Source organism: Haliaeetus leucocephalus, unplaced genomic scaffold, assembly GCF_000737465.1.
Source record: "Haliaeetus leucocephalus isolate CR32 unplaced genomic scaffold, Haliaeetus_leucocephalus-4.0 Scaffold932, whole genome shotgun sequence".
Classification (NCBI taxonomy): Eukaryota; Metazoa; Chordata; class Aves; order Accipitriformes; family Accipitridae; genus Haliaeetus; species Haliaeetus leucocephalus.
In genome coordinates this window covers 2932033-2958025 of record NW_010973368.1, presented here as the reverse complement: position 1 = coordinate 2958025, position 25993 = coordinate 2932033, and the positions used below count along the sequence as shown (strand labels likewise).

Below are 25993 nucleotides of genomic sequence, written 5' to 3'. Positions count from 1 at the left end.
CTTTCTATATATTTAGTATACTATATTACATACTTTATAACCTATGCAAAGGTTTGAAAACTTGAACTTACCTTAGCCATTTTTCATTTTACTTTTTGCATGTTTATTTTGGTCTCATTTTGTTAGTAGCTGTAAAACTGGTCTGGTCATGGCGTGTAATAGTTGATTTCTGCTGTCCTTCTCTTTTGGAATGACTTACCTTGTTAGCAGCATATAAACCTGTATTTCTACTGACCAGAGTTTTGAAATTCCATTTTACACCTGGGTTCCAATCTTTACGTTTCGATGGCACTCTGGGATTCATTAATCAACATTTTAGAGTAGTTTTGTTGCCCTGTTGAACACATGGTGTTCAGATAGAATCTAATGAAATCAACAATTGTAACACAGCCCCTTTGAAAGTATTGTCTCTGTGAGGGTATGTGGAAGGAGAGAGCATTGCTTGCTCTAAGGATATCTGGTGGAGGCAGCAACTGCTCCTAATGTCCCTTAACAGTCTCCAAGTTTACTAGCCATGTTTAGTAAAGGTACTCAACATAATAAAAGCACCAGACAATGCATTTATGTAACTTGAGCTGCCTATTGTGAAAATTTTTATCATTTTCTAGTAATTCCTTTATACATTTTTGAATTATACTGTAAAATCTTGAGATTCCCCTCCATTTATTTTTTTTTCCTCTTGTACTTAGCACAATGCTCCCATTCCTCAAGGAGGACGTGGTGCAATCCAGTTTGTGACTCAGTACCAGCATTCCAGTGGACAGAGACGTATCAGAGTGACCACAGTTGCCAGAAAGTATGTTTTACTTGTGAGGAATCATTTTTCAAAAAGCAGGATATATATTTGCCTTTTAATCTATAGATTAAGCAGTCTATTGTTCTGGGATATGCAGTGCCACAGGTGGTGAAGGCATGATCATACCTTTGAGACAGTTGCCTCTCTTGTCTTGTGGGCTGTTTCTCCTCTGAAAGGTTGTAGTAGCTATATAATAATGTTATGGGAGTGCTCTGAAGTAACCCAAGTGATTTTAGATGAAGCAGCAGCTTTGAGTGAAATTCTATGGCCTAAACTGAGGAGATGGTCGGACTTAGGGAATGGCAAAGATCACTTCATAACTTGAGAGTGCTAGCTGCAGTTCATGGGGGTGTAAATACATGTTCTTCCATGTATAACCTTTACCTGCAGCTTCCTTGGTTCAGTTTACTTCACAATTTTAGAAAGTGATGTTTAATATTATGCAGGCATTTTGCAATGTCCAATGATATTTCCTTTCAGCTGAAGGTGATTATTGATTAGTTAATTCAATGGAAAATTCAGTTTATCAAAAACACCATTGCCCTTACTGTTGATATGGATACCTTGTTAACTCATATTAGTTATATTAGTAAAATCTTGGTGACTGATAAAAGGACAGATTAATAGTTCACCTTGTAAATTGAAAAGAACAAGCAAGGTGCACAAGAAAACTGCTAGTGTGGGAATGTGTGATTAGCTTAATGGACAGTGTTTTTCTGTACCTTACCTTTCATAATGAATATTTTTAAAAATATAATAACCATTTTATAAGTGGCATTGTATTTTATTTCACTGGTTGCATGGCCATCTTTCCTTTTACTGAGATGCACATATTTGCATTTTTCTTTTGCAGCTGGGCAGATGCACAGACGCAGATTCAAAACATTGCTGCATCTTTTGACCAGGAAGCTGCTGCAATTCTTATGGCTAGATTGGCAGTGTATAGGGCGGAGACAGAAGAGGGGCCTGATGTGCTTAGGTGGCTGGACAGACAACTTATACGACTGGTAAAAAGGACTATATTAAAAGACTCAGATTGGTTTCTTGTCTCCAGATGTAAAATTCTTAAATGACTAGTGTTAAGTGATTGTTGTTTTAAAAATAAAACAAAACACCAAATGTACTGAATGTCTCATTTCGACAAGTGGGTATGCAGATTAACTAAGATTTTCTTTTAAATGGAAAGAAGAGGAGATATGTTTGTAGTTCATTTATTAATGTTTCCTCAGTCCTCAGCAGTTGGTAATTGCCAGAAATTGAGAGAAATTCTAGCATAAGATTAGAAGTAATTAAAGCTTTCTCTGCTTTCTGCTGCCTAAAATGATATTGTAGATGAAATATTTTTGGGGAAAAAAAAAAAAAAAAAGTCAAAGTATCTAGAAAACTGTATGGAATTATGGAATTTCTTTAGTTTCAAAAGTTCATTTTTCTTTTTTTTTCCTTTTTATTTCTTACTTGTAAGTGAGTAGTTATTAATAATTTAATTATAAACATGTTCTCCAGGGCTGTTTAATCATCTAACTCTGTTTAGCAATTTTAGGGAAAAAAACCAAAAAGCCATTAAAGCCTCTTACGCAAGGAAATTGCTGCTTGTTAACAAAAGAAATTAGGTCAGTGTTTTTGCTATGTTTCTGTTTGCTTGCAAAGCTGTAAGCACCTCAAATCATGCGTCTATTAAAAACAAATTAACCTACAGTAATGGCATGACCAAGCAAGTATGTTTCTTAATTTAGGTAAATTTTTCTTTTCCTCCAGTGTCAGAAATTTGGAGAATATCACAAGGATGATCCAAGCTCTTTCAGATTTTCAGAAACCTTTTCACTTTACCCACAGGTGAGTAGAAGGAAGGTGTGTCTATAAGGGATAAAGAGAGAATGCTTAGTGAAGGAAGAGGTACTGTAGCACAGAGTAAAATCAGGCTTTACACTGGATACCAGAATGAAAGACGCGCTGCCCCAGCCACTGTCCGGCATGTGACATTAGGCAAATCACTTCTGTTTGTGCTGTTGTGTCCCCTTTTGCCCTCTGTCCTTACAGCTAAACTTCCTCTAACTGTGTGTATTTTTTTGTTTTTCCTATAATGGAATCCTCACCTTAACTGAGTTTGTAATTCAGATAATGGCACTGTGTTTTTTAAGGGCAGTTTTAATGAACAAATTCAGAAAACATGAGAAAAGATACGGTTTTGCTTTGTTTCTTTCCTGTATGATTTATAATACTGACCTGAAAAGAAATGCTTATCTGGGAACCGAACTTGAGCTTGACTATATTAAACTTTGAATAGTTTCTTTGCTAATAATCCATTCTGATAAATTCCTCCATTCTAATAGCTCCAGATATCTTGCTTTTGGACTCTTGATAGACTTTCATGATATTTCTGTTCGACTTATCTAGCAATCTGTCTCAGGGTGTTAGGTGTTGTGGAGAGATTCATTCAGCAATGAAAGGATTTGCTTTTTCCATTTTACTAACGAAGTTCAACTTTGCTGTGGTTTATGTTCTTTTTTCTGTTCACATGCTATAACATACCTTGTGTGTTCAAGCACAGCAGCCTCCCTCGTAGGAACAGTAGAACTTACAGTAATGAAGGGTTTGGCAATATTCAGTCATACTATTCATCAGTTAGTGTTGGAGAAGAAGAAGTATTAAACTTTTCTCTTAATTCAAAGCTGCTTTGTAGGTTTATCCATTCTGATCTCTCTGTCTTACTCTCACGAAAGTATATAAAAACTGGCAAAGGTGCATATACAAGTTAGAAATGTTAAAGGACTTGGAATTCAATTTTGTTGTGGCATTGGTCTCATGTAGTTTGTGGAAAACATTTCTCTCCTTGTACAGCTCTCTTTTTTATCTGTGAAAGTTCAAACAAATGGTTTTTGTTTTGCAGTTTATGTTTCACTTGAGAAGATCTCCTTTCTTACAAGTTTTTAACAACAGTCCAGATGAGAGCTCATATTATCGTCATCATTTTATGCGTCAAGACCTAACCCAGTCGCTTATCATGGTTCAGCCGATTCTTTATGCTTACTCTTTCAATGGACCTCCAGAGGTATCATTGTATATAAGATAATAGTAGGTTAAAAGGTGCTGTTTTGAGAGAGATGATTGTTGTCCTCACTGTTACATGTTATAAAACATGTTGTTTTAAAATATATTGCATGAGAAAGAATATTCATTTAATATAGAACATATTATGAACAAGGCATATCTCAGAATTCTGATATAGCTTAGTCTTGAGAACGAAAGTCACTTTGTGAAGAGGTGATGATTTAAACTAAGGAATGGTATCTTTTTTGTTAGTTTCTGAGAGTTACAGGAGTTTTGCTTTTGTTTTTTTGGTGCCAGAATGTAAACATCACCAAAGATGTTTTTATTTCAAAATATACTTTCTCTGTAGAGTTTGAAAGAAAAATTGGGGTTTTTTTGAGATGCACAAAATTCCCTTTATTGTAATACCCTCATCCAAAGCTTCTAAGTTTAATGTGGTTACCACTATGTATGGATTTGGTACAGAACCTTCCAGCTGACCTTGTCATGGCACATTCTGTATAAACATAAAATAAAAAGATGATCTTCCAAGAAGCTTGTGAAAGAAGTGCAAGATAGGAGACAACAAAAGTAGTCTGATAAATAAGAGAGAGTGAGGAAATGGTAAGACAGTGAAAATAAACATAGTAGGCAAAGATCTTGGCAGGTTGGAATTCTAACTTTTGTTAGGATTTTTTTTTTGACTGTGTCATGGGGATAAAAAAAAGACCTTTAAAAGTGGAGTTTAAAGTAATGAGGTGGTTTGTGAAGAGCTACTCACAGGTGTACTCTCCAATGTATGAATAACAATTAGTCACATGAGTGATGCAAGAGAGAAGCATGATCAAGCAGGAGCTGACGCCTCAATGTAGCATGAGTAATAATCTTTTTTTTTTTTGATTCTTGGAATAGTTAATATTTTTGGTATCCCTAATAAGATTGATCCAATTAAATCATATTGTACTGATTCAGTTAAATCACATAGTGCCAGTATAGTGTCACTGCCCTTAAAAAGGTGAATTAAAAACTTAAATTTTACATTAGCTTTCATAAATCATGAGTATTTACTATATACAGTATTGGTTGATATATATGCACAGTAATAATAGCTGCAAGGACAAGACTAAAAAAACCCAAACAACCCCCAACCCCCAAATCTTATACTTGAATAATTATTGAATCTCTATATGTTGAAATATCATTCAAATTAATGGCATTGTATAGGTAAATATGGAGGTACTTGAAAAGACTAGAAAAGTGCATAATAATGAAAGAGGTTTCAGCTCTTGAATACATTTTTTATTACTTTCATGAAGTTATATATTCAGAATCAGGCTGGATAACTTTAGAATGAGATTGTGTGGGTTGCAGATGTATAACATGAAAACGAGCAAATACAGAGCTTTAGTAGGTGATTGAAAAAGTTCCTAAGATTCAGTGACTGATTCAAAAAGCTGGTAATGCCATCTGGTTGCTCAATTCTGCATCAGCTGGTAATTTTTAATTTATTTTTAAATCTTAGCCTGTTCTTTTGGATAGCAGCAGCATTTTACCAGATCGCATTCTCCTTATGGACACCTTTTTCCAGATCCTTATTTATCATGGAGAGGTAAGATTTGTCATTTCCTACATAAATATTCTTTTTCTGTAGTGCTACATTATGGAAGTCATGCCCCAGTTCTGACGCACTCCAGTGCTTGACCTCTCATCTGCATGGCTGATACCAGACTCCTAATTCATGTTTGTTGTTTGGTAGCCTAATATGCCTATACAAAGTTACCTGACATTACTTGATGTTTTGGTCCTGTTTGTTATGGGTTTAAGATGAATTAGCTTCAATATGCAGATTGTTTTAGATCAGTATTCCAACTTTTGAGAGTGTTATTCCCCTCACCCCCCTGCTTTTCACTCATTTATTTTAGAGCTCTAAATTAGTTCTTTAGGGATAGGGAGTCAGAACACCAAGTTTTATAGTCACCCTTCATCTGCACTGTCCTGGAGGAATGAAAGTGCTTCTGGCAGTTAGATAGATAGACATTCCCTGGTAATATAAATATAAATGCCTGTGACTTGCTAGTGCTCTGCTTCCCTGGAGGAATTAACCTACTGCTTTTTACAACTTTGCAACTGTAAACATTTCATAGCTGGCAGTTTGAGAAATACTGTTTGTGATCATGTCCTCATAGCTGCCCTTTTTAAAATAGTTACTAAACTTTAACACTTCTTAAGTAGAAAAATGTTCTCTATATTTTTGTAAGATGCTGTCAGGAAGCAGCAGGGGCAGGCTGCTCCCTGAGGGAAGGGGAACAGGGAGCTTAGCATGATTGCAAGGCAGGCAGAGGCCTCACCAGTGAGGACCTGGCCCCACACTACCTGAGCAAGGCAAGCAGAGCAGTTTGTGGGCAGTAGTCAGGCTCAGCCTCCAGTCCAGATCACCAGACAAGTCAATGGGGATGAGGCCAATCCCAGTTCAAGCTGGGAAGTCAAGTTGCCAGATGCGGGTTCAGATGAGTGGGGTAAGTGGCCAGGTACAGGCATGGCTGCAATATAGCTCAGGCAGGAGCCAGGAATGAGAGCCTCAGCTTAAAACAGTTGCCAAGCAAAAGAGGGGGGAACCCCTACTGAGGGTCCTTCCAGGTCTTTCCTAACAACAGCCTGTATCGGTGAGCTGACCTTGAGCAGCCAGCTTCACTCCTAGAAGATTGGAAGACTGTGCTACAGGGCTTGAAAGATAAATATCATTATAAATATTTATTTCTTAGGTGTCATAGACATGCATATTAGAGAACTGTAAATAGTATTCTTGACCTCATGAACTAAATACTTAGCATACAAAGGATGACAAAAAAGGAAATACAGATGGACCATAAATTGTAAGAGTTAAAAAAAAAAAAAAATAATCTGGTGGCATGTTAGGTGCACGTCTTGACTTTTAAAGATTAACTTGTGTTCTATAGGGCAGAAAGCAGTGAGTGATAGAAGAGGCCAGCAATGGCACGTTCACCTCTGAAAAGCCCTGTGTATCCTCTAAGAAAGATTGGTGAATCAGTTCTAAACTTCTTGCTTCCCACTATCCCCAGACCATAGCTCAGTGGCGTAAATCAGGTTACCAAGATATGCCAGAATATGAAAATTTTCACCACTTGCTACAAGCTCCAATAGACGATGCCCAAGAAATCCTCCATTCCAGATTTCCAATGCCCAGATACATTGATACAGAGCATGGAGGAAGCCAGGTATGCTGAAGTATATATTATATAATCTAGGAAGTGGTGTGTTAGTAATGTCATGAGATTTTTTTGGTAGTAAATGTGCATTTCTGTGCTAAAATGTATGTAAATGGCAAGTGAACATTTTGAATTTTAAAGCTTTTGCAGAGCCAGATATTTAATAGTAGCTTTTTGCCTAATTTGTGAATCCTGTTATTTATTACTATTTTTACCATACTGACTTGGACTCCTGGATTCCTTGTGTGAAGTGTGTAGGACAAAAAAGATAGTACTTGTCAGGGTCTCTGGACCAATACCAGAATTATTCTTTGTGTTATTTTTTTGAAACTTATTAATTAATTATCTTATTGATAGTCACATTTGCTTTGCTAGTGCTTAGAAAAATACAAAAACTTACTTTCTGCTGCATTGAAAAGTTGTTAGCAGTTCTGCATTAGAGCTATAGAATCCAGTGGCTTGCTTTATAGAGGTGCTAATTGCTCTTCTGAATAGGTATCTGCGCTCATTTTTATCTCCAGATAATAGAAGTGACTTATTTCATACACAAGTAATTTTTTCTGAGTACAAGAAACTTCTATTTGAGAAGATTAATTTATTGCCTATGTTTTGTTTTTTAAAGGCTCGTTTCCTGCTTTCAAAAGTAAATCCCTCTCAGACTCATAACAATATGTATGCATGGGGACAGGTAAGCATGAATCTGCTGTTGAAGCTTGTATGCATGATTTTCTTTTTCCCTGTTCCAGGAATCAAGTTACACATTGTATACATACAAGTAATAATGCGAAGTTTTGAAACTGAGAAAGAAATGCAGTTTTGGCCTGATGCCACCAAAATTGCAAAATTTAAGAAAAATGAATCTCATTTTTTCAGACAAAAATGATCTGGTTTGCTATTATGAGCTTCTGTTAGGCTGCTTTTGTGTCTAGCCGTCTTTCTTAGAAACATACCTTCAAATTCCTTGGAGTGAGACCACTTACCACACATAAATACTAAGGGACCTTTTTGCAATAGGGGAAATATATTTTGAAGTTAGTTATAAGCAAGAACCGACAGCTACACCAGTACCAGTGTACCGATGTTTTCCAGAATTTTTGTGGCCCAGTTGACCAGGAATGAATTTTTCAAATCTTGTCTTCAGGAAGGAAGTTACGTTAAGAGTTCAAAAGTTAAACTTTCTGGAGCAGCTTGTATTCTTGAACATTGCATCCCAGTTCCATGGTCTCCTACATTCAGCTTTTAGAGTGGGAAGAGAAACACTGCTGTGGGTGAATGCTAATGCATTTTCTCATGAAAATGTAATGGCATCAGACAGTTGAAGCTACATATTAACTGGACTTTTAGAGTATTTTGCTAACGGGCATACAGTGTTCAAGTCATGAGTGAGAGAGCTCTGTAGCAATTTTACAGCAGTGATTTTTGTTAGGTAAGTTTTACCATGGTATGTTTTCATAGGGATGTATTGGTTCTAATGAAGCTTCTGGCAGTGAAGAGCACTGAGATCCAGAGTGAAAATACTTAAAAACTTTTTACTGAGTCAGGGACAGCACGATTTGAACCCAGCTCTCTTGCGTCCAACATAGATAACCTAACCAGCAATCTGTTTAGTGTCTCTCTTCATCATGTTTCCTCCACAACATACATCCTGTAGTTTGAAAGTTCTTATTTTTATCTAAACATTACCTGGAAATTTTTGAAGTTTTGACATTTCCAACAGTACAGGACAATGTTTTCTGCTGATTTAAATTAGAAAGCAAATGAAACAGTATTCCAAATGTAAATGCAATTACAAAACAGTTCTTGAACTGATCTTTAAGAAAATTGTTCGTGCTGGACAAGTGAGACTCTTTGATACATCTTAGAAAATACAGCTTTCCCTTTTAATGTTGGAAAGAATTTAGTTGTAGGGTAACATAAGAAATGGTGTGTTCATCACCTCAGTGGCATTGCAGTGTGTGTGCTCAACACAGTAATCTGTGTTTGCAGGGTTTTTTGTGAACAAAGTTGAACCAAGTACAAATTATGAAGTGCGAAATGTAACTGTTGGGAGAAAATTTCAAACTGAATTGGTTTTGCTCTTGTTTTTCTCATGAGCTTCCTGGATTGTTTAATGTAATTTCATTTTGTGCATAACTGAAAGTCTACAGAAAAATTGGTTAGTCCACATTGACCTGAAGAGGGCACCCACACACCACTGAAACCATCTTTCAGGAGGTGATGAATTGACTAGTTTGGGTTTTTATATTGAAAGTAAAGATTTTTTTTTTTAACTTTAGCAGGTAGGTTCCTTATATAGTATAGAAAACATTTTCAGAAAATAATGGTAAACTTTTCATACAGCTCTATTATGTTGGTTAGTCTTTGAAGATGTAGTTGAAATTTTCAGATTATATTGAATATGACATTTACTTGAGAATGCCTTTTTTTTCAGCTCTCTTTTTTTTTTTTTTTTTTTCCTTCCCCCAATCATCTTTTTTGTCTTGGTAACTATGGGGAATTTGCAATTTGAAATGAAAGATGAGGTCAGTGGCATAAATCTTGCCAAATGCCCAGTTAGCTGTCATCAAGTCATTGTTAATTAAATTTAAATTCTCATTGTATGCCTTAGATGAAAATTTTGAATGAACAGAAAGCAAAACTTAAGGTGGTCTGTGAAAAATCAAAGCTAATTCTCATGTACTTTTCAGACTTGTACATTGTGACCTTGTTGGTTTTCACTGTATTCCCCAGCAAATAAAATACTCTGCTACCTTACCTACTAGAATGAAGGGTTCCCAGTCTTCGGAGCGAAGCTACTGCTGTTGGCGGTAGCACTGGTGACAGCAGCTGCCTGTGTGCACATGTTGGATGAGGCGTTCAGCTTCAGGAATAGAGTCTGTGCATTGGTTTTAATTCCCCTGGATTAGCACTAGCAGTCATCGTGAGGGATCTCTTTTCTTAGGGGTCTATCAGCTCCTTTGGTGGTTTATTTACTAGAGGATGATGTACTGTCCTTCCATGCGTAAGGCACAAGGTGGCAAATCATATCCTGTCCCAGAATTAAACTACTTGTAATTCCGTTTTGGCCTCTTTAATAAGAGAGCTCAGGCTTAGCGTTTGGCAGGCTTGGAGGTAGAACATCCTTTATTCTTATCTTGCCACCATCAGCTGATAGATAATTTAGTGGGCCTTCCCTGAGAGAGTGGCTGTGTATTGTGTCAAGTGTATTGTAGTGATCTAAGAACTCTTACTGCTCCTGGATTTGTCCCTTGATCATTAACTGAGAACTGGTTTTGGCCAGTTCTCAAAAAGGGGAACCAGTTCTAAGCACCCCTGTTAAGATTTTCAGGTCTGTGTTTTGGAGGATTTTGTAGGAGTTTAGGCAGCTCTGATTTCATTTGGAAATATGGGTGCTTAGTACCTTTGAAAAGGTTGAATTGTTGAGATTTATAGGAATTCTTCCTACATCAGTAAATGGAAGTAATGGCAGATTGGTTTCAAAGGACTTGAGAGTTACTATGTAACATTTGTAGAGTTGCCAACTGCTGTTTTATTTAGACTGTAAAGTGTTTAAAAATAGTAATTGAAAGATGGCCATTTTGAACTTCTTGGATTTCTGAAAATTACTTCTGAGGTCAATAAGTAAATTGCAAAAATCCACCCAAAAGGTTTTTTTTTTTTTTAGTCTTTTGTGATCTGATTTTGCAGTGGCATGACCTTCAGATGTTGTTTTTGGTGTTTGTCTGAGGTGGCACAGAGCTGTACGAGAGAATTGGCCCAGCTTTCCTTGAGAAAGCTAGTTGACCTTCACTCAGTGTCAAATCAGACCCTTAGTGGATTTGTTTCCTCCTTTCACCATTTTGATATATCTGAGCTTCACTGACAGATACTGATTTGTTAGTTGCATCACTTGCATGTTTCTGTTTTTCTCACCTTTGTCTGGTCCACTGATGTAGGAGTGATACAGGAACTGTGGCATGGAAGTTTTATTTACTTTTAAAAATTTGTAAGTTAGTATTGGGCAGCTGTCAAAAACTGAGTTTTGTATGGTTGGTGTAAATATCTTGCTATACTGCAGCTCATTGCTATGTGCATTAATATGGAAAAGAGTGTAGTTGTGGTTTATGCCTGGATTTATGTAAATGTATGAAAATCTATGTAAATTTATAGTCTGTTTTTTGTAAGGATTTCAGCAATGGTACGCTTCTAAAGTCTTTCTGAATTTATAAAGTGTTTATTTAATGGAATGTATTGTGCCTTAAAATGCTTTTTCTTCACCACAAGTATAATCAATTCTCCTTGTTTCCTTTTATTTTATAGGAGTCTGGAGCACCCATTCTTACTGATGATGTCAGCTTGCAAGTATTTATGGATCATCTGAAGAAACTTGCTGTCTCTAGTGCTGCCTGAGATTCTGCAGTGTATTAAAGGCACAGATAAGCTGTAGCCGTATTTCAGCGTTTTCTCCTTTACCCTTGTCCATGTCTCTTTTGACAGAATGCTCTGATATGCACAAGCTGCCTGACTAGATGTAAAGCAGTGTTGTTTTCAAAGAAAAGCTTTTGTTATCAGCAAATGTTTTAATGTGAACTGCAGTTTGTAAAAATGACAGGTAGTAGATTAAATTAAGTTATAATTAGAGGAAAAAGAACAGTCATTTTGATTACTGTGATACTATAATTACTTTGAGATCATTTATAACAACTTTGAGATGTGATTTCAGTTTCCTTTTTAAATGGTTGAGGTTGATTCTGCTCTGCACTACAAAGGCACATTGAACAATAAAGGAAATCTTTGCTGATGTCAGGCTTTCCAGACTGCCATGTGACTAGTTTTGCTTACTCAATTTGAGCATGAAGTGAACAAAGAAGCAGCAAAAAGCATATAAAAACAGTGTTAACTCAGTCTTTTGACTTAGGCTGCCGAACTTTGCTTTCCTGCAGAGATACTATTGTTCATGTATTGTTCATTTTGGGAGTATTTAATTTTAAATATTTCTTCCCACTTACCCTACTTGATTCTTTGGGAACAGAGTTTTTCTTTATTTCCACATAAAAAAATTGAACTGAAAAAGTAAAAAGTCTGTTATTGCACAAAAGTTAAATCCACATGTTGTATTTTTGACAAAAGTATCTATTATCAAACACAGTAACAGATGGATATGCTCAAAAGTTAACACTTTTAGCTCCAGCTAAGAAGAAATCCTACACTACCAAAATGAACTAAGAGTACAGCCTTGATTTTTGTCTTGGCGAGTATACTTTAAAAAAAAAAAAATTTACCTTTTTTTATTATTGCCTTATGTTACTACACTAATGCATGACACTGCACATCTGCTTTTTGTTTCTGCATCCTTTTTGTTACGAATTCAACAGGCTATAGTTCTTGTTGAAACAGTATTATATAGAATATGATGTAATTAATTTGATATTTAGTTCATGCTTGATTTTTTTGGGGTGGATAAATTAATAGGCTTTCCCATCTACTTGTTGAAGTTTACACATAAAACAGATGTTTACATAGGTAATATGACACTTTGACAAATAAAGATGTGAAGTGTGGTAGTGGGCAATAAAAAATTGTGCCAAGTCTAAAGGAAGAGAGAGAGTTTTGACTTATGAAATTCAATCATATACTGGTGTGATAAGCAAGAGGGTTTTTTCTGTTTTCTGTAAATTCTAAAAACTTGTCTCCATTTCTTTGATCTAAATGAGATGAGCTCTTTTTGCCTCAATACAAATAAAATACATGTTTTTCTCTGATTTTCTGTATTTATTGTGCTGGTTTCTGTTGATGCTTGAACTGTGGAAATAAAAGTAATGATAAAATTTAGAATAACTTCACCACTTTTATTCATGTAATAATTCATATCAACCTTGTTTAACTTGCAGAGATACTGAACTGTTTACACTAGTGGCAGTTTAGGAGATAAAACTTAGTAGCCCTCTTAACTTTTTTTTGTTTTAGCTAATAAAGAGCTTAAAATTTTTTTCTCGTAACACTAAATATGTCCAATTTATTTGGCAGTTAAATACCGTTTGACTAATAAATCAGTTCATCACCAAGTCATGATAATGGATGGGTTTTTTTGTGTTTTCCTTTCTGCCCTTTAGCCAGCTTTCACCTTGTAATAGGTTCTTTTATCCAATTTGTCGGCAACATTAGCTTCTTTTGTAACTTCAAGTATTTAACATTGTCAAAGACTTTTTGAAAATTCAAGTATGTCTGATGTATTACCTTTATCCTCCTACTTAGTCACGTCTTCCAAAGACTCTGAGTGGTTAGTGAGACAGGATTTTCCTTCATAGGAAGCATGCTGACTCTTTCCCAAAAGCCCATGTCTATCCATAGGCTCATAAGTCTTGCTCTTCATTACAGCCTCTACCATCTTACCAGGGATAGAGATCAGACTTACCACTCTGTAACTTGCAGGATTCCCTCAACAGCCCTTTTTGTGGACAAGTGACATGGGCAGCAGTCTGCCAGTCATCTGGCACAGTGACTGTCTGTAATGATAGTTACACACGTTCACTGGCACCTCTGCCCTTCGATGTCTCACTGTCTTCAGAACTCCTGGGTGAAGGCCATCCAGTCCTGGTAACTCGTTAACATGTCATTCATCTGCTTGATCTAATATGTCTTGCACATTTACATCAGTCAGATGAGCTACACCAGGGGAAGTAAGCTGTTTGTTACAACTGAGAATGGATCAACCTTTAAAATCAAAATAATATGTTGTAGGGTTGTGCTACAGGAGAAAGTGGTTTAAAAAAGATAAATTGCTGCTATTTGCTGTCCTTGCTAGCATCTGTATTACTAGGTTTCTTGGTGAAGAGATGCTACCAATCTGTGCAATATCCATGAGACACAGGCGTCTTATCACAAGGGTTGACCTATTTAACTACGATAGCAGGCTTTGCAATGATTTCTTTAAATATTTGGTCTTGCCTGAACACAGATTGGAAATTGGAGGAAGAGCTGGTCAGATCTCCTTGTGAAAAACACAAGGCCTTAGACTTGGAAGAAGTAGCCTTCTGCAGGACAAGGGATAAAACCATTGCTGGCTGTTCTGTTAAGGACTGGGAAGTTAAAGACTGAAAATTATCCATGGTCAGTCAGAGGTAGGGGAGCAAGCAGTCAGGTTAAATTTAATTAACAAAATCTGTCCTCGATATAAATTTCCTGACTGGACACATACGTGCCTGAAGCATTGCCATCTGGGAAGTACATTTGTCTTGGAGAGCAACATAGGTGACTCTGAAGTTACTGTTTTGCCAGGATCATGAAATCAGATGGAGACTCATGGCAATGTAACAGCTGTTTATGATCTTAGATACTCTTGTTGCTGGTGTTTGGACATCGTACAGAAAAGCACATTGTGATTGGCAGTCCTTGCATAGTACTTGATCTATAAGGTGCTTATTTCTAGCCTGCTGCCTTTTTCTCTGGACAGCTTTCTAGGCTTTATGGGCTACACAAGCATCTAAATTTTTCTTATCTTTTCATTGCCTTAAGTCCTGTACTTACAGTCCTGTCCATTTATTATGCGCACACGGCATCTATGTGTTTAGACCAGCCCACAACACAAAGCTCTTGCTGCTAGCATATTAAAGAGTAGGTGAAAGTTTGCTGGACCTTGTAAGCGTGAGAGCTGCCCTTCATACAGGAAAAGAAATGGTGTTTAAGCTCTTATTCTGGAATGAGCTATTTAGAGTAATAGAGGCCATCAACCAAAATGTGGATGATGGTTCCATATTTATACATACAAAAACCTCAAAGCTCTTAAGTTTGACTGCACCTCAAAACCAGACTCCTTGCCGTCCACACAGAGATGTAAGTATGCTGGAAAGAAGGTCAGAGTGTCCCGATAGTGCTTTGCTCTTTCACTGGTGAAACAGCAAGCCTTTGCTGTTTGGTTTCTTGCTGACTGTGAGCTGCTGTGGTAAATGCCCTGGCTTGGCCTCTCCTCCCCCCACTTTGCAGGTCTGGGACTGCCACAGGTGGTATGTTAAGAACCTTTGGAAGTACTTTACAGTAGTTGAATCCATGTTACATTACAGCTTCAGGATCTCCTTTTTTTGAGAGTTGAGGATTTTTTTTAGCTACTCTGTTTACTTCATCTTTTGGGGTTTTTTTTTGTTTTTTTGTTTTTTTTTTTTTAATACTGTCAATAATTTACTTTCCTCTTACTTGGGAAAAGGTAGTGGATTGTTAAGTTTAGACTGTCATCTGCTGCTTGGATGGGATAACTCACAAGGTACCAGCTTTAGACGCAGATTTAACAAGCTCAACCAAAAGTTGAAGTTAAATTGATTAAAGGCACGTGGATTTGCCTAGAAATAGAAACACTGTCAAATTCCTAGAACCTCATAGCTTGATCTGTGAGACTATGACACTGATGAGTGGTCTCATGACTGCCTCCAACACACAGTGGCGTGTTTGGAAAATTGCTTTTCCCAATATTTCCTCTTTTCCTCAGTTAAAAATTATAGTTGATGAACAGTGACCAGGAGGCTATCCTGTTCTTCTACCAAATCTGAGGCAAACAACTATATTATCCCCCTGTCAGATTGTGAAGCACAATAGAATTGAGCTCAGTTTAGCTTTTGCATTTTGGGTTCTTACAAAAGTTAAATGTTACATGAAAACCAACAAGCCTGAACAGAACAGATGGAAAAATTAATGAAGCTGTTGCTCTGCTCTGAATTCAGTGTAAAATCTTGTTTAAAATAGCAGACTGTGCCTAATAGTGTAAGGTTTTGTCCAAAGAAAGGACTGCAATGCTAAAAGATAAACAATTAAATCAATGTCCATAAATTGATTTTTGGCAAAAATGAAGCGAAATAATCACTGCATACCTTAACAATAGAGGCTTTCCAACACCTGCAGATTGTCCATCATGTGTGTCTTTCCATCCTCTTCCATGACTGCCTGGAGGTAACCAGCTGTGCGGTATACTTGCCATGAAGTGGGGTAAGAGTTTGCTTGGAAGCTAATGTGTGTGGAACAAGCAATAGGCTGTCCTTTGTCTTTCTCAGGGAGAACTACATGTGTTGTGTCATGGTCTGCACTCAGCTTAATGCATTGGAACTGTGCACATTCAGGGGGTGTTTCTCTGGCTAGAGAATGGCCAAAGACTAATATACCTTATTAGAAAAAGGTGTCTCACAAAGCCCAGGCATGTCAGCCCTGTAATTTTCTCCTCTTTTCCCTAATGTTAGGAACAGACAACCGCTCAAGGGATTAGCCACTTTCAAAGCATGCATATAAATTATGCTATCAGAGTAACTTGGAACCATAATGGTTGTTGAAGTGGGGTCAAAATAACGTGGAATGGCCTCTGAGGTGCCTGAACATGCACTTCCTTCTAGGTTAGAACTCACCTCTGTGCGGTTGCCAACCTTTCAACCCCAGGAGAGGTGCCAGTAACTCATGGGCCACAGTTCGTAGTCTACAGATAGCATGTGAAACTGTATGGCTTTTATAGGTTATTTATAAAAGTTCAGCAAGGGAGCATAGCCATGTGTGAAAAATCGAAGCTAGGTGGAGACCGTGAAAAGTTTAGGTGACACTAGATTGGTATGAAGTAGCTCATGTAATTAATGAAGTACCAAAGAAGAGGAGGTTACATTTCTAGGATTCAACTGTGAGCTCCTTTTCAGCTGCATACAGGGGGCTGGTACCTATTTCACTGTTTCAACATGGTTGAGCCTTGGCTCTGAATTGATGTGAACCTTTTAAGACCCTATCCTGTATAATCTGAAGAGAGTGCTACCACAGGAAAGGGATTTGGTTTTTTTCCTTTTTTTTTCCTGCTAGATATGTCAGCATTACAGGATGGCTCGAATTACTAATTGAAACGTGAACAGTTTAAATTGAGCTATCCTAATCTGCCGACATGTCACACCTGGCTAATGAAGTAGAGTTATAAGTGGTTTGTAGCACTGCTGATCTTTATTCATCCTGGAGCAAGTGTATTTTTGTTAGCACTGCTTTTTAGAAGGACTCGTATTGAATTTTTCCAGAAAACACACAGGAACTTTATAGGTGGGCAAAATACTACTTGCTGCGTTTTTCTGGTGTGCCATGAAACAGCTAAAAGAGCCATGAATGACCCTCAGATCTCTTGCTGCCACAGTCGCTGTCTGCATGGAAGCCCAGCTGCTGAGTCCCCCTCCTGTTTGTCCAAGAGCAGATGTGAAAGACAGGCTGTATGGAGAGGCACTGACAGCCAGCCAGGCCGGCAGTCAAAGGGCCAAGCTGGGACTATTAGCTGCTGAGGAGCTCATGGTTTCAAGCAATGCTGCCAGTGTAGTTAGGATCAAAATGTGACCCTCCCATGCAAGTTGCTGTAGTCTATCCTCCCACACTAGGTATTTACACACTGCACTGAGGGGTAAAAATAGCCCGCATGGATCTAGCACTGTGACATGAGCAGTCCTACAGCATGAGAAGATATAACTTCTCATTTCAGACTTGTTCCCACTCCCCTGCAGGAGGAGAAGGTAAATGGAAATGACACCCTTTAAATGATGGCACTGAACCAAACAATGGACTTGTACTCCATTTTTATCCCTGTAAAAGCAGAAAATGAGAGAGCTAACTTGTTACAGAACTTAACAGAATATATGTTTTGTCCTTTAGAAAATGAGGATTTTATCACAGACTGTTTGAAGCTAAAACTGTTTGCAGAAGATACAGTGTTTTTTCACTGGAGTAAAGACAGGTCTGGAAAAGAGAGATTGCCAACAGAGCTAATGCCCCACAACTGCATTTGGGTAACAGACACTTTGCTCTGGTGGGTCTACTTTGTGCCGTTTCCTCTGTGAATGAGCTGTCAGCCACAGGAGATATTTTAACATCTATTGCAGAACTAATACTTTTCTCATGAAAACCCAAGATGAAATTTGCGTGCAATGCCCAGGTATGCTGGTTTTGGCTGGGATAGAGTTAATTTTCTTCATAGTAGCTAGCATGGGGCTATGTTTTGGATTTGTGCTGAAAACAGTGTTGATAACACAGGGACGTTTTTGTTATTGCTGAGCAGGGCTTACATAGAGTCAAGGCCTCTTCTGCTCCTCACCGCACCCCACGAGTGAGCAGGCTGGGGGTGCACAAGATGTTGGGAGGGGACACAGCCGGGACAGCCTGACCCCAGCTGACCCAAGGGCTATTCCAGACCATATGATGTCATGCTCAGCATATAAAGCTGGGGGAAGAAGAAGGGGGGTGATGTTCCTAGTTACAGTGTTTTGTCTTCCCAAGTAACCTTTATACGTGATGGAGCCCTGGAGATGGCTGAACACCTGCAGGCTGATGGGAAGTGCTGAACGAATTCTTTAGTTTGCTTTGCTTCTGCATGTGGCTTTTGCTTTGCCTGTTAAACTGTATTTATCTCAACCCATGAGTTTACTCACTTTTACCCTTCCAATTCTCTTCCCCATCCCACTGGGGGGAAGCGAGCGAGTGGCTGTGTGGTGCTTAGTTGCCGGCTGGAGTTAAACCACGACACCAGGTGATGGGAGGAAATTGGCCTGGTGAAATGCAGTACATTGGTAAGCCCTGCCAATCTAATCGGAGCAGAAAAATCCTTGCCAGCTTCCAAACAGGAAGCTAACTTAACCCCAAATACTAGCAAGACACCCTGGAGCTTTCATTTGATTATGAGCACCAGTTTGGCATCCTAGAGCAAGTGGTGGTTAGTGGCTGTTCCCAAGGAAGGCAAAAATGCCCCAGAAGCAAAGCTGTGCAATGGATCGGTGGAACAGCAGACTACTGCAGCCTTTGCAGAATAGGTTATCCAGTATGTTCAAGGCAAACAGATCTTTACTCAATTCTATTTTCTGATTTTTGGCCCATCAAAGGTAAATCGAGCCAAGTACACTGTGATTGCTATTTTTATAATTTGGCTTACTAAAATGGAAAAGATGGTTGTGCTGAAATTTTAGCTCATAAATGTTCTGTTATTACTTCCTTTCCTTTGGCAATAACTGTAATGGCTTTTCTTTGTACTTATCAGATGTGTTAGTCACATGTTGACAGGATGCTTTTGAGCACAGATGCACAAACTGATGGCTGCGCCTTCCAAACTGAAGTGATTGTTTAAGTGACTTAATAACCTAATACCTCTTTCTGCCTAAGGGATATGAATGAATTTTCCTTGAGAAAGCAAGAATACAACCCTGATAGATAACTGCAGAAAATGAGACGGATTTCATAATTGCATGTGATCTACCAAGACTGCAGGATAGAGAGTCCCGTTACTGTATATGTTACTTTTCACAGAATCACAGAAAGCTTGAAGGTTGGAAGGGACCTCTGGAGGTCATCTTGTCCAATCCGTCTGTTCAAGCAGGGCCACCTAGAGCTGGTTGCCGAGGACCTTGTCTAGATGGCTTTTTTTGACTTAAAAAGGAGTTGAAAATCTACAAATTTAAAGACAGGTCCTTGCACAGGCTACTTGTTATCCAGCAGAATTGTAGCCCAAATGGAAATAGTCCCATAAACTGCAGGAGATGGACTGAGGGCACTCTGCTCCCCGTGTCAGTCCCTGTCTTTGTGGCACTGTGCAAAACCACGTGTATAAACACGTAGAGGATATTTCCTGAGAGATGATTTTAACTGAAAAGATAACATGTGGGCAGGACACTTTCAAGGGCTAAATCCATCTTCGTCAGTAGACTGAATGCAGATTAAACAAAAATTAAATTGCTCCCTGTGTGTAAATATCTGCAATCCATGAAGTAACAGGTCCTCAGAGTAGGTCAGTTGCATCTGAATGAAAAACATCCTTTGTCCTAGTTAAGCAATGTGTATAAATAAGTTTAGATTTATTTTTTGTGATGATATATTTGGTAATGTATGATGTAATGCCACTCTAAGCAGGGCCCAAAATAACTTAGAATTAAGCTGAACAGAATAAAAAGGACATCTGTTGTAGTCAGATTTCTGCAACATGTTAATCTTGGACACAACTGTCTTATTTGCTGATGGAAATATATATTAAAAATATGTATTATTTGAAATACTGTGTTGCACATTGCAATTGACAGTTTCCATATCCTTACAAGAAGCAAAGAATACTTTTACAGTTTCTTCCTCCAATCTCATAAAGAAGTGGAATAATTTGCTTTTGCAAATTTGATCCCAATGGAATAAGTGGTTACTTTGCTGTGTGTGGATCAAATGTGCGTGCTAATGCCCTGCTGGATCAGAGCTTTGGTTAAAGGAAGATGTTCTCTTCTGAGACGAATATCAGGACTTAATGTTAACAGGTAAGCCCTGCCACGCTTTGGCTGCAATTCCATGGTTTTGTAGGATTGCAGGAGTAGGCCAGCTACAGAGAAAATAATATGGATTCGCAGCTTCCCAGCAAGAGGGAGTATTTTAATTGTTGGCATTACCTTTGGCAAACCTCGAGAGGGCAGTAGATGCATGAGGCTTCTGTCCTGATTCTGGTTTCAATTATGCTGGTTACTGGTGTAATCAGGTGTCTTTGATTATCCCTCTTTTACACCTGTATAAATGTGGGCCCAATTAGTGTAGAATTTGACTTAAATTCACCTTCACTTAGAAAAACACAGCAATATTTTCTTTCCTTCTAAAGTCAACAACCTGTCAGAAGCATTTTTGATGTTTTAAGAAATAATCTAGAAAGAAGAGCTACAAAGAACTGATTTAAAATATTTTAATGGAATAAGATGAAACTCCCCTAAGTGTAACAAAGCATCTTCTTTTAAAAAGGTGAACTTGTAAGATAGAATGTGCACAAATAAACACAAGAGAGGGAATTCAGCAGAATGATCATCTTTTGATCTTCATCTTCTGAAAAGAATACAAAATAAGCAGAAACTAAATACATGGGCACTGATTTGCATGCTTTTTTTTCTTTTTCATCTGTAAAAAGAGCAAAGCAGGATGTGATTGACTAAAGGAAATGAGATGTGTTGTATATATGTGTCTGGCCAAAGACTTGTCCAAAACATTCACGCAGCTGGAACTAATGTAAGACGACAATTATCTTGGAGGTGTAAAATATCCAGAAGAAAATTTGTTAAGTTAGGATTTTTAGCATTGAATGAATGCTTCTGATAACTCCAGGTTCATTTACTAATTCAGAAAAAAACCCCATGGAATATACAAGGAATTATTAGTCCAGAGAACAAGAGGATCATCGCACATAATCACTGTCCTAGGTGGTGTACAAATTGAGTTAAGCAGCTCTGCAGAATACTCAGCTGGCAGCTGTTCCATGACATGAAACAGCTAAAACAGGCAAACCTGAGCAAGGAGATTCTCCAAAATGTCAAGAAAGAGCAGCAAATAAATGATCTTGGAAGGCTGGAGCAGCCACAGGTGTCTCTGCAGCTGAGGAAAGGTACTTGTGATTTGTAGGTATTGTGGGAGAAGTTTTTACAATGATTTTACAAAAAACTGGTGGCTTTGGTGTGTGGAGTCATTGAGGGCTGTATATCATATTCACTGCTCCTCCCATGTCCACATAGCAAGTCATTTCATTAGAGAAAGCAATCAGATTGGTCAGGGCTGATCTGCCCTTTGTAAATCCACACTTTTCCTCACTGCCGCCTTTTCCTTTTTTTTTTTTTTTTTTTGGAAATGGATCCTAAGGAGATGTGCTGCATGGTCCTTCTAGGGACTGAGTTGAAGCTGGTCAACATTTAGTTCCTCAGATCTTCCTCTGCACCCTTCTTAAAGATGACTGTAACATTTAGCCCCTTTCCATGGACCTCCCTGGATCATCACATGTTCTGAGGATGATATGGCTTCACAATCCCATCACCCAGCTTTTTCACCATCCTTCTGTGGGTCCCATCTATCCCTGTAGACATGAATATAACCAGTTTCTCTAAATAGTCCTTAACCCTCCTACCTTTGCATTTCCTCCTTTCTCAAACTGTGCAGGTGTGTATGGAGGTCTGGGAACTTTTTGAAGACTGAGGCAAAAAAATCACTGAGTATTTCAGCCTTCACTATATTGCCTACCACCAGGTTGTCTCCCCCTTTCGACAACAGCTTCACATTTCCTTTGAACCTCAGTTTGCTACTAGCAAGCTTACAGAATTCTTTTCCTTTTACCCCTTATGCCCCTCAGCAGCTTGAGCTCCAGCTGGGCTCTGTCTTTCCCGATACCATCTCGAATTGCCTAAGCAATGTTTTTATACTACTCCTTTGTTGCCTGTCGTTGTTTCTGCTTCTTGTATGTTTCCTTTTTTTTGCCTTTTAATTCATTAACAGCTCCTTGCTTTGCCACTTGGGCCTTCTGCTGAAATTTCTGGTTGTATAGAAAATCAACCCAGCCTTTAATTAGAATTAGAGGGTGTTTTGTTGGTAGATCCATCTTTTTATTATTTTTAGACTAAGTTCTGCCATTGGCCAACTTGTAGATCTTGCAACCCAGTTTTTATGACAATCCTGCCCTTCAGGAACCACTTTAAACCTGAATGATTCCCCTCTTTCTTCCTTCAGTAATTTGGAGTTTTGCCTTAATGCGATGCAGATGTAGTTAAGGCGACATTCACTTGTAACCTTTGCAAGAAGCAAATGTAGCTCAGATCCAGCTGACCTGTCTTTATTCAGATCACTAATGTATGTATACTTGTAATTTTTCTAAGTCTGTAATATCATACACTATGGAATGTGTTTATTGTACATGCATATTGCATAAGGGCATGACTTTTGGTGGACTCAGCTTTTGATAAAACAACACTTTTATCTTTGAACACAATACTCAAGGTACACTAATTGAGAAGTCTTTGTTCCACAAATCTCAGAGTGCCTTTTGTCAGCTTGGAAGGCTCAGGTCACAAGAACTTCATTCTGGTAGGAAGTTTTATATATGTGAGGACTTTAGAGACCTTGTGAAGTTCTTATGTCAAAGTGGAAGAATTTTTTGGGGGGAAAAGGAGTCACTGAAGGTCTGCATGCTAGAGTAGTATGAAGGCAAGACTCGTTCCATACCATAAGAGGAATGGGGAGAGTGGTCTCAGCAGTGAAAAAAGATTTGGTTTTTACTGAAGGAAAAAATGGATATGAACAATGCAATAGTGGCAACTTGTGATCACTGAGTGCATTTTCAGATTCTTTGCTAATAGTAAGAATATGTTGACTCGGTTCTTTGGGGATGGGAAATAGATTGGAAAGTTGCTTGCTAGTCTTTCTTTGTTGTTTTTTTTTTTTTAAGGGATCATTCAAAACAGAGAAAATGATGTAATAAAAATAATAAAAAAAAACAAAACAAGGCAAGATAAAAGTACCTTCTACTGTAGCATCATCCAATGTTGACTTCGGTGAGGGGAGGATTCGATTTCACTTCCCAAGCAGCTATTGCACACAAAGGTTAGACTGCAGAAGTTGCTGCAGCCATGAAGCAGCAGATCTCACCGTGTGATTGAATTAGTTGATTTCATGAACTGTGGCTGCAGATGTAAAGGCTCAGGCTTGACATACAGCATGAAACATCTGTTAGAGGGAGTGAGCTGTGAACAACCAACAGGGCTATGGGAACAGGCAGTAAGACATTTGCTTTGCATAATACCTCATTTCTGTTTATTTTATCGCATCAAGAGCTCTCTTTGAAATCAAGCTGTTTATATGTTGTTGTTCTGTAGTAAAGCTTCATTTGCCAGAGAGGGCAAGCCTTCTGCAAGCTTATGGTGAATGGATATTTCAAGGCAATTGCAAGAATTTTTCTGCATCAAGTAAGGGCAACTTCAGTGCCAGACAACTGGAGATTTAATGTGTTTTTAATAAAAAAAAAAAAAAGGATTGTAAATTTTAGAAACCCTGCCATTTGCTACTGGCCTGCCTGCTAGCTGGAGCGAGCAGCGGGGCTATCCGAGGATTTTGTTCACCAGCATCTGGCCGTGGTCACTGCAACCAGCTTGCCGTGCTCACGGCTGCCATGCTTGGTCTCCCAGCTCAGGCCTTTGTGCACCAACGTCCCTGCGTGCAGGCCCCTTCTGAGACACCGGTCCTGCAGCTGCCGCCCTCCAGCCTTCGCCCCCCTCGCCCGCGCCCCAGCCCCGTCCCCCGTGTTCCTCCCCAGGCCGGCCCATGCTGCCTGCCCCGTGCGTGGTCTGGCCGTGCACCCGCCCTCCTCCCCCGCGTGAGGGAGGCACGGGCCTGGCTGCTCTAGCTTCAGTTTCAGGTGGAGGAAACTTTTGTTGGGGCATCCTGGCAGAAACAGAGGTATTTGGTTTCTTCAGTCCCTCACAAAACGCAGGAAATCCCAGTCCCGCAGCACACCCTGCCGTGGATATGTCTGACGTGCTCTGGCTCCTTCTCCTGCTCTGAGGCCGAGTCCTCAGCTCCGCTGTGGATTTTTTTTTTTTTTTGTGAAAACAGAAAAATGTCCTCCCTGTTGGAAAGCTGTTGTGGTGCCATGCCATGGGCTAAATGCCAGGTCCCCTGTTTACTGTAGGAGGACATCTCCAGGTACAGGGGGGTTGCTCACTGGTAAGGTGCTGGCGCAGCCATTTTCTCCCTGAAGTGCCGTTACCAGAGTCTGCCTGGGCTTCAGGTGCCACATGTGTGGTGACACGATGAACGTCAAATACGTGAGGAAATGCAGGATGGCTGTACATTTCTGGTGAATCCAGACTCCCCTAAATGTACCAGCAGGACTTGAAAGAAGGTTTTATTTAAAGCTGCCCTGTGGCTTTACAGCAAGGAGGAGGTTAGAAAGCACGTCTGCAAGGTCTGCATATGGTGCCGCTCTCATGCTGACACCACCATTACTCACCTGAGCACTGGGCAGAACCCGGCTCTGCTCTTCACTGTGATTTTTTTATTACAGAGCTCAGAAAAGAGCACTTGACTTGTTATTTGGTGGAAGTAAGGGCAGTGGTGGACATTATCCTATAACCCGAGAAGGAAGTAAGTAATTTGGAGAGAATTTCATGCTTTCTAAAGTACCGATAGTTTAACTTTGTAGTTTTTGTACTACTGTAAAATACCTCAAAACCATGGCCTGAAGCAGTACAGAAGATTTCCGTGCAGCATTGCTCTTCCTTAAGCGTGGCTCTCTTACTCAGTGTGACTACATACTCAAATGGGATTAGGTGACAGCATGTTTGAAGTGCAGTGCTGATTAAAATCAAAACCATCTGTTTCCTTGTATATTGAGTATATGGCTTTGGGAACATAGCCTGACCTGACTTTTCTTTAAATTAAATAAAAAGCAGAGTCATCCCATGGAGGTCCGAATTGTCATTATCTATGTTTTTCACCAGTCATAAATTACAGGAATTAAGATGCTTTTGAAATAAATGGTACAACACTTACAAAAAAAAAAAAAAAAGCATCTAGGATTACAGACCTCTTGCCTGCCTAGAGCTACTACTCTAAGCAGGCTATGAGCTGGAAATAGAAATGGTCAAAAAAAGTAATAGAGGTAAATGATATGTTGCCTCCACACTTTTACATGGTAGAAGATAGAAGTAATTGAAAACCCACAAGGTCTTGGATACAGATGGGTCAGGACAAGTGGTAGATTGCTCCTTGATTCCCTTTCTTCAAGCAGTTCAAGTAATTGGGGCCACATGGTCCATGCAGTGAAGCATTATTTCCTTTGTTTTTCCAGGTGTGTGAGCACCAGAGGCAGCTGTAGCTGGAAAGCCTTCGGAGACATCATGGGCTTTGTTGGGCAGTACTGTGCAGGTAAATTTTCAGCAGAATTCTGCAAACTTGCATTGGGCAAAGCAGGCAGCAGACTTGGTTTTGTAATCTGACAAGATGTGAAACTGTTTTTTTCAGGAAGAGCTGGAAAAAGTGTATGTGAGTTTGAGTTATTTCCTAACAGGTCAAAGTCTGTTATATTGAGAACTCTGGCTTGTAGATACTGAATATCTTAGTAGATTGGTATTGTAGTCTCTGGGCTTAATCTGGATATTTATTTGTTGTGGTGGTATAGTGCTTTACTGAAATGGTTAAAGGACTACAGTCC

The 25993-nt window shown here is 38.9% G+C and overlaps 1 protein-coding gene across 2 annotated transcripts in view; it reads left to right on the top strand.

The window, feature by feature from the left end:
* Positions 1-12789, top strand: part of SEC23A (Sec23 homolog A (S. cerevisiae)) — a 30837-nt gene extending 18048 nt beyond the window's left edge. For both annotated transcript variants that reach the window (XM_010583670.1, XM_010583672.1), the window contains 8 exons: positions 690-796; positions 1650-1803; positions 2552-2629; positions 3684-3845; positions 5346-5432; positions 6904-7059; positions 7673-7738; positions 11350-12789. In XM_010583670.1, coding sequence (XP_010581972.1) covers positions 690-796; positions 1650-1803; positions 2552-2629; positions 3684-3845; positions 5346-5432; positions 6904-7059; positions 7673-7738; positions 11350-11439 — 900 coding nt within the window. In that variant the 3' untranslated portion in view covers positions 11440-12789. The remainder of the gene's footprint in view (positions 1-689; positions 797-1649; positions 1804-2551; positions 2630-3683; positions 3846-5345; positions 5433-6903; positions 7060-7672; positions 7739-11349) is intronic.
* The last annotated feature ends 13204 nt before the right edge of the window (positions 12790-25993 follow it).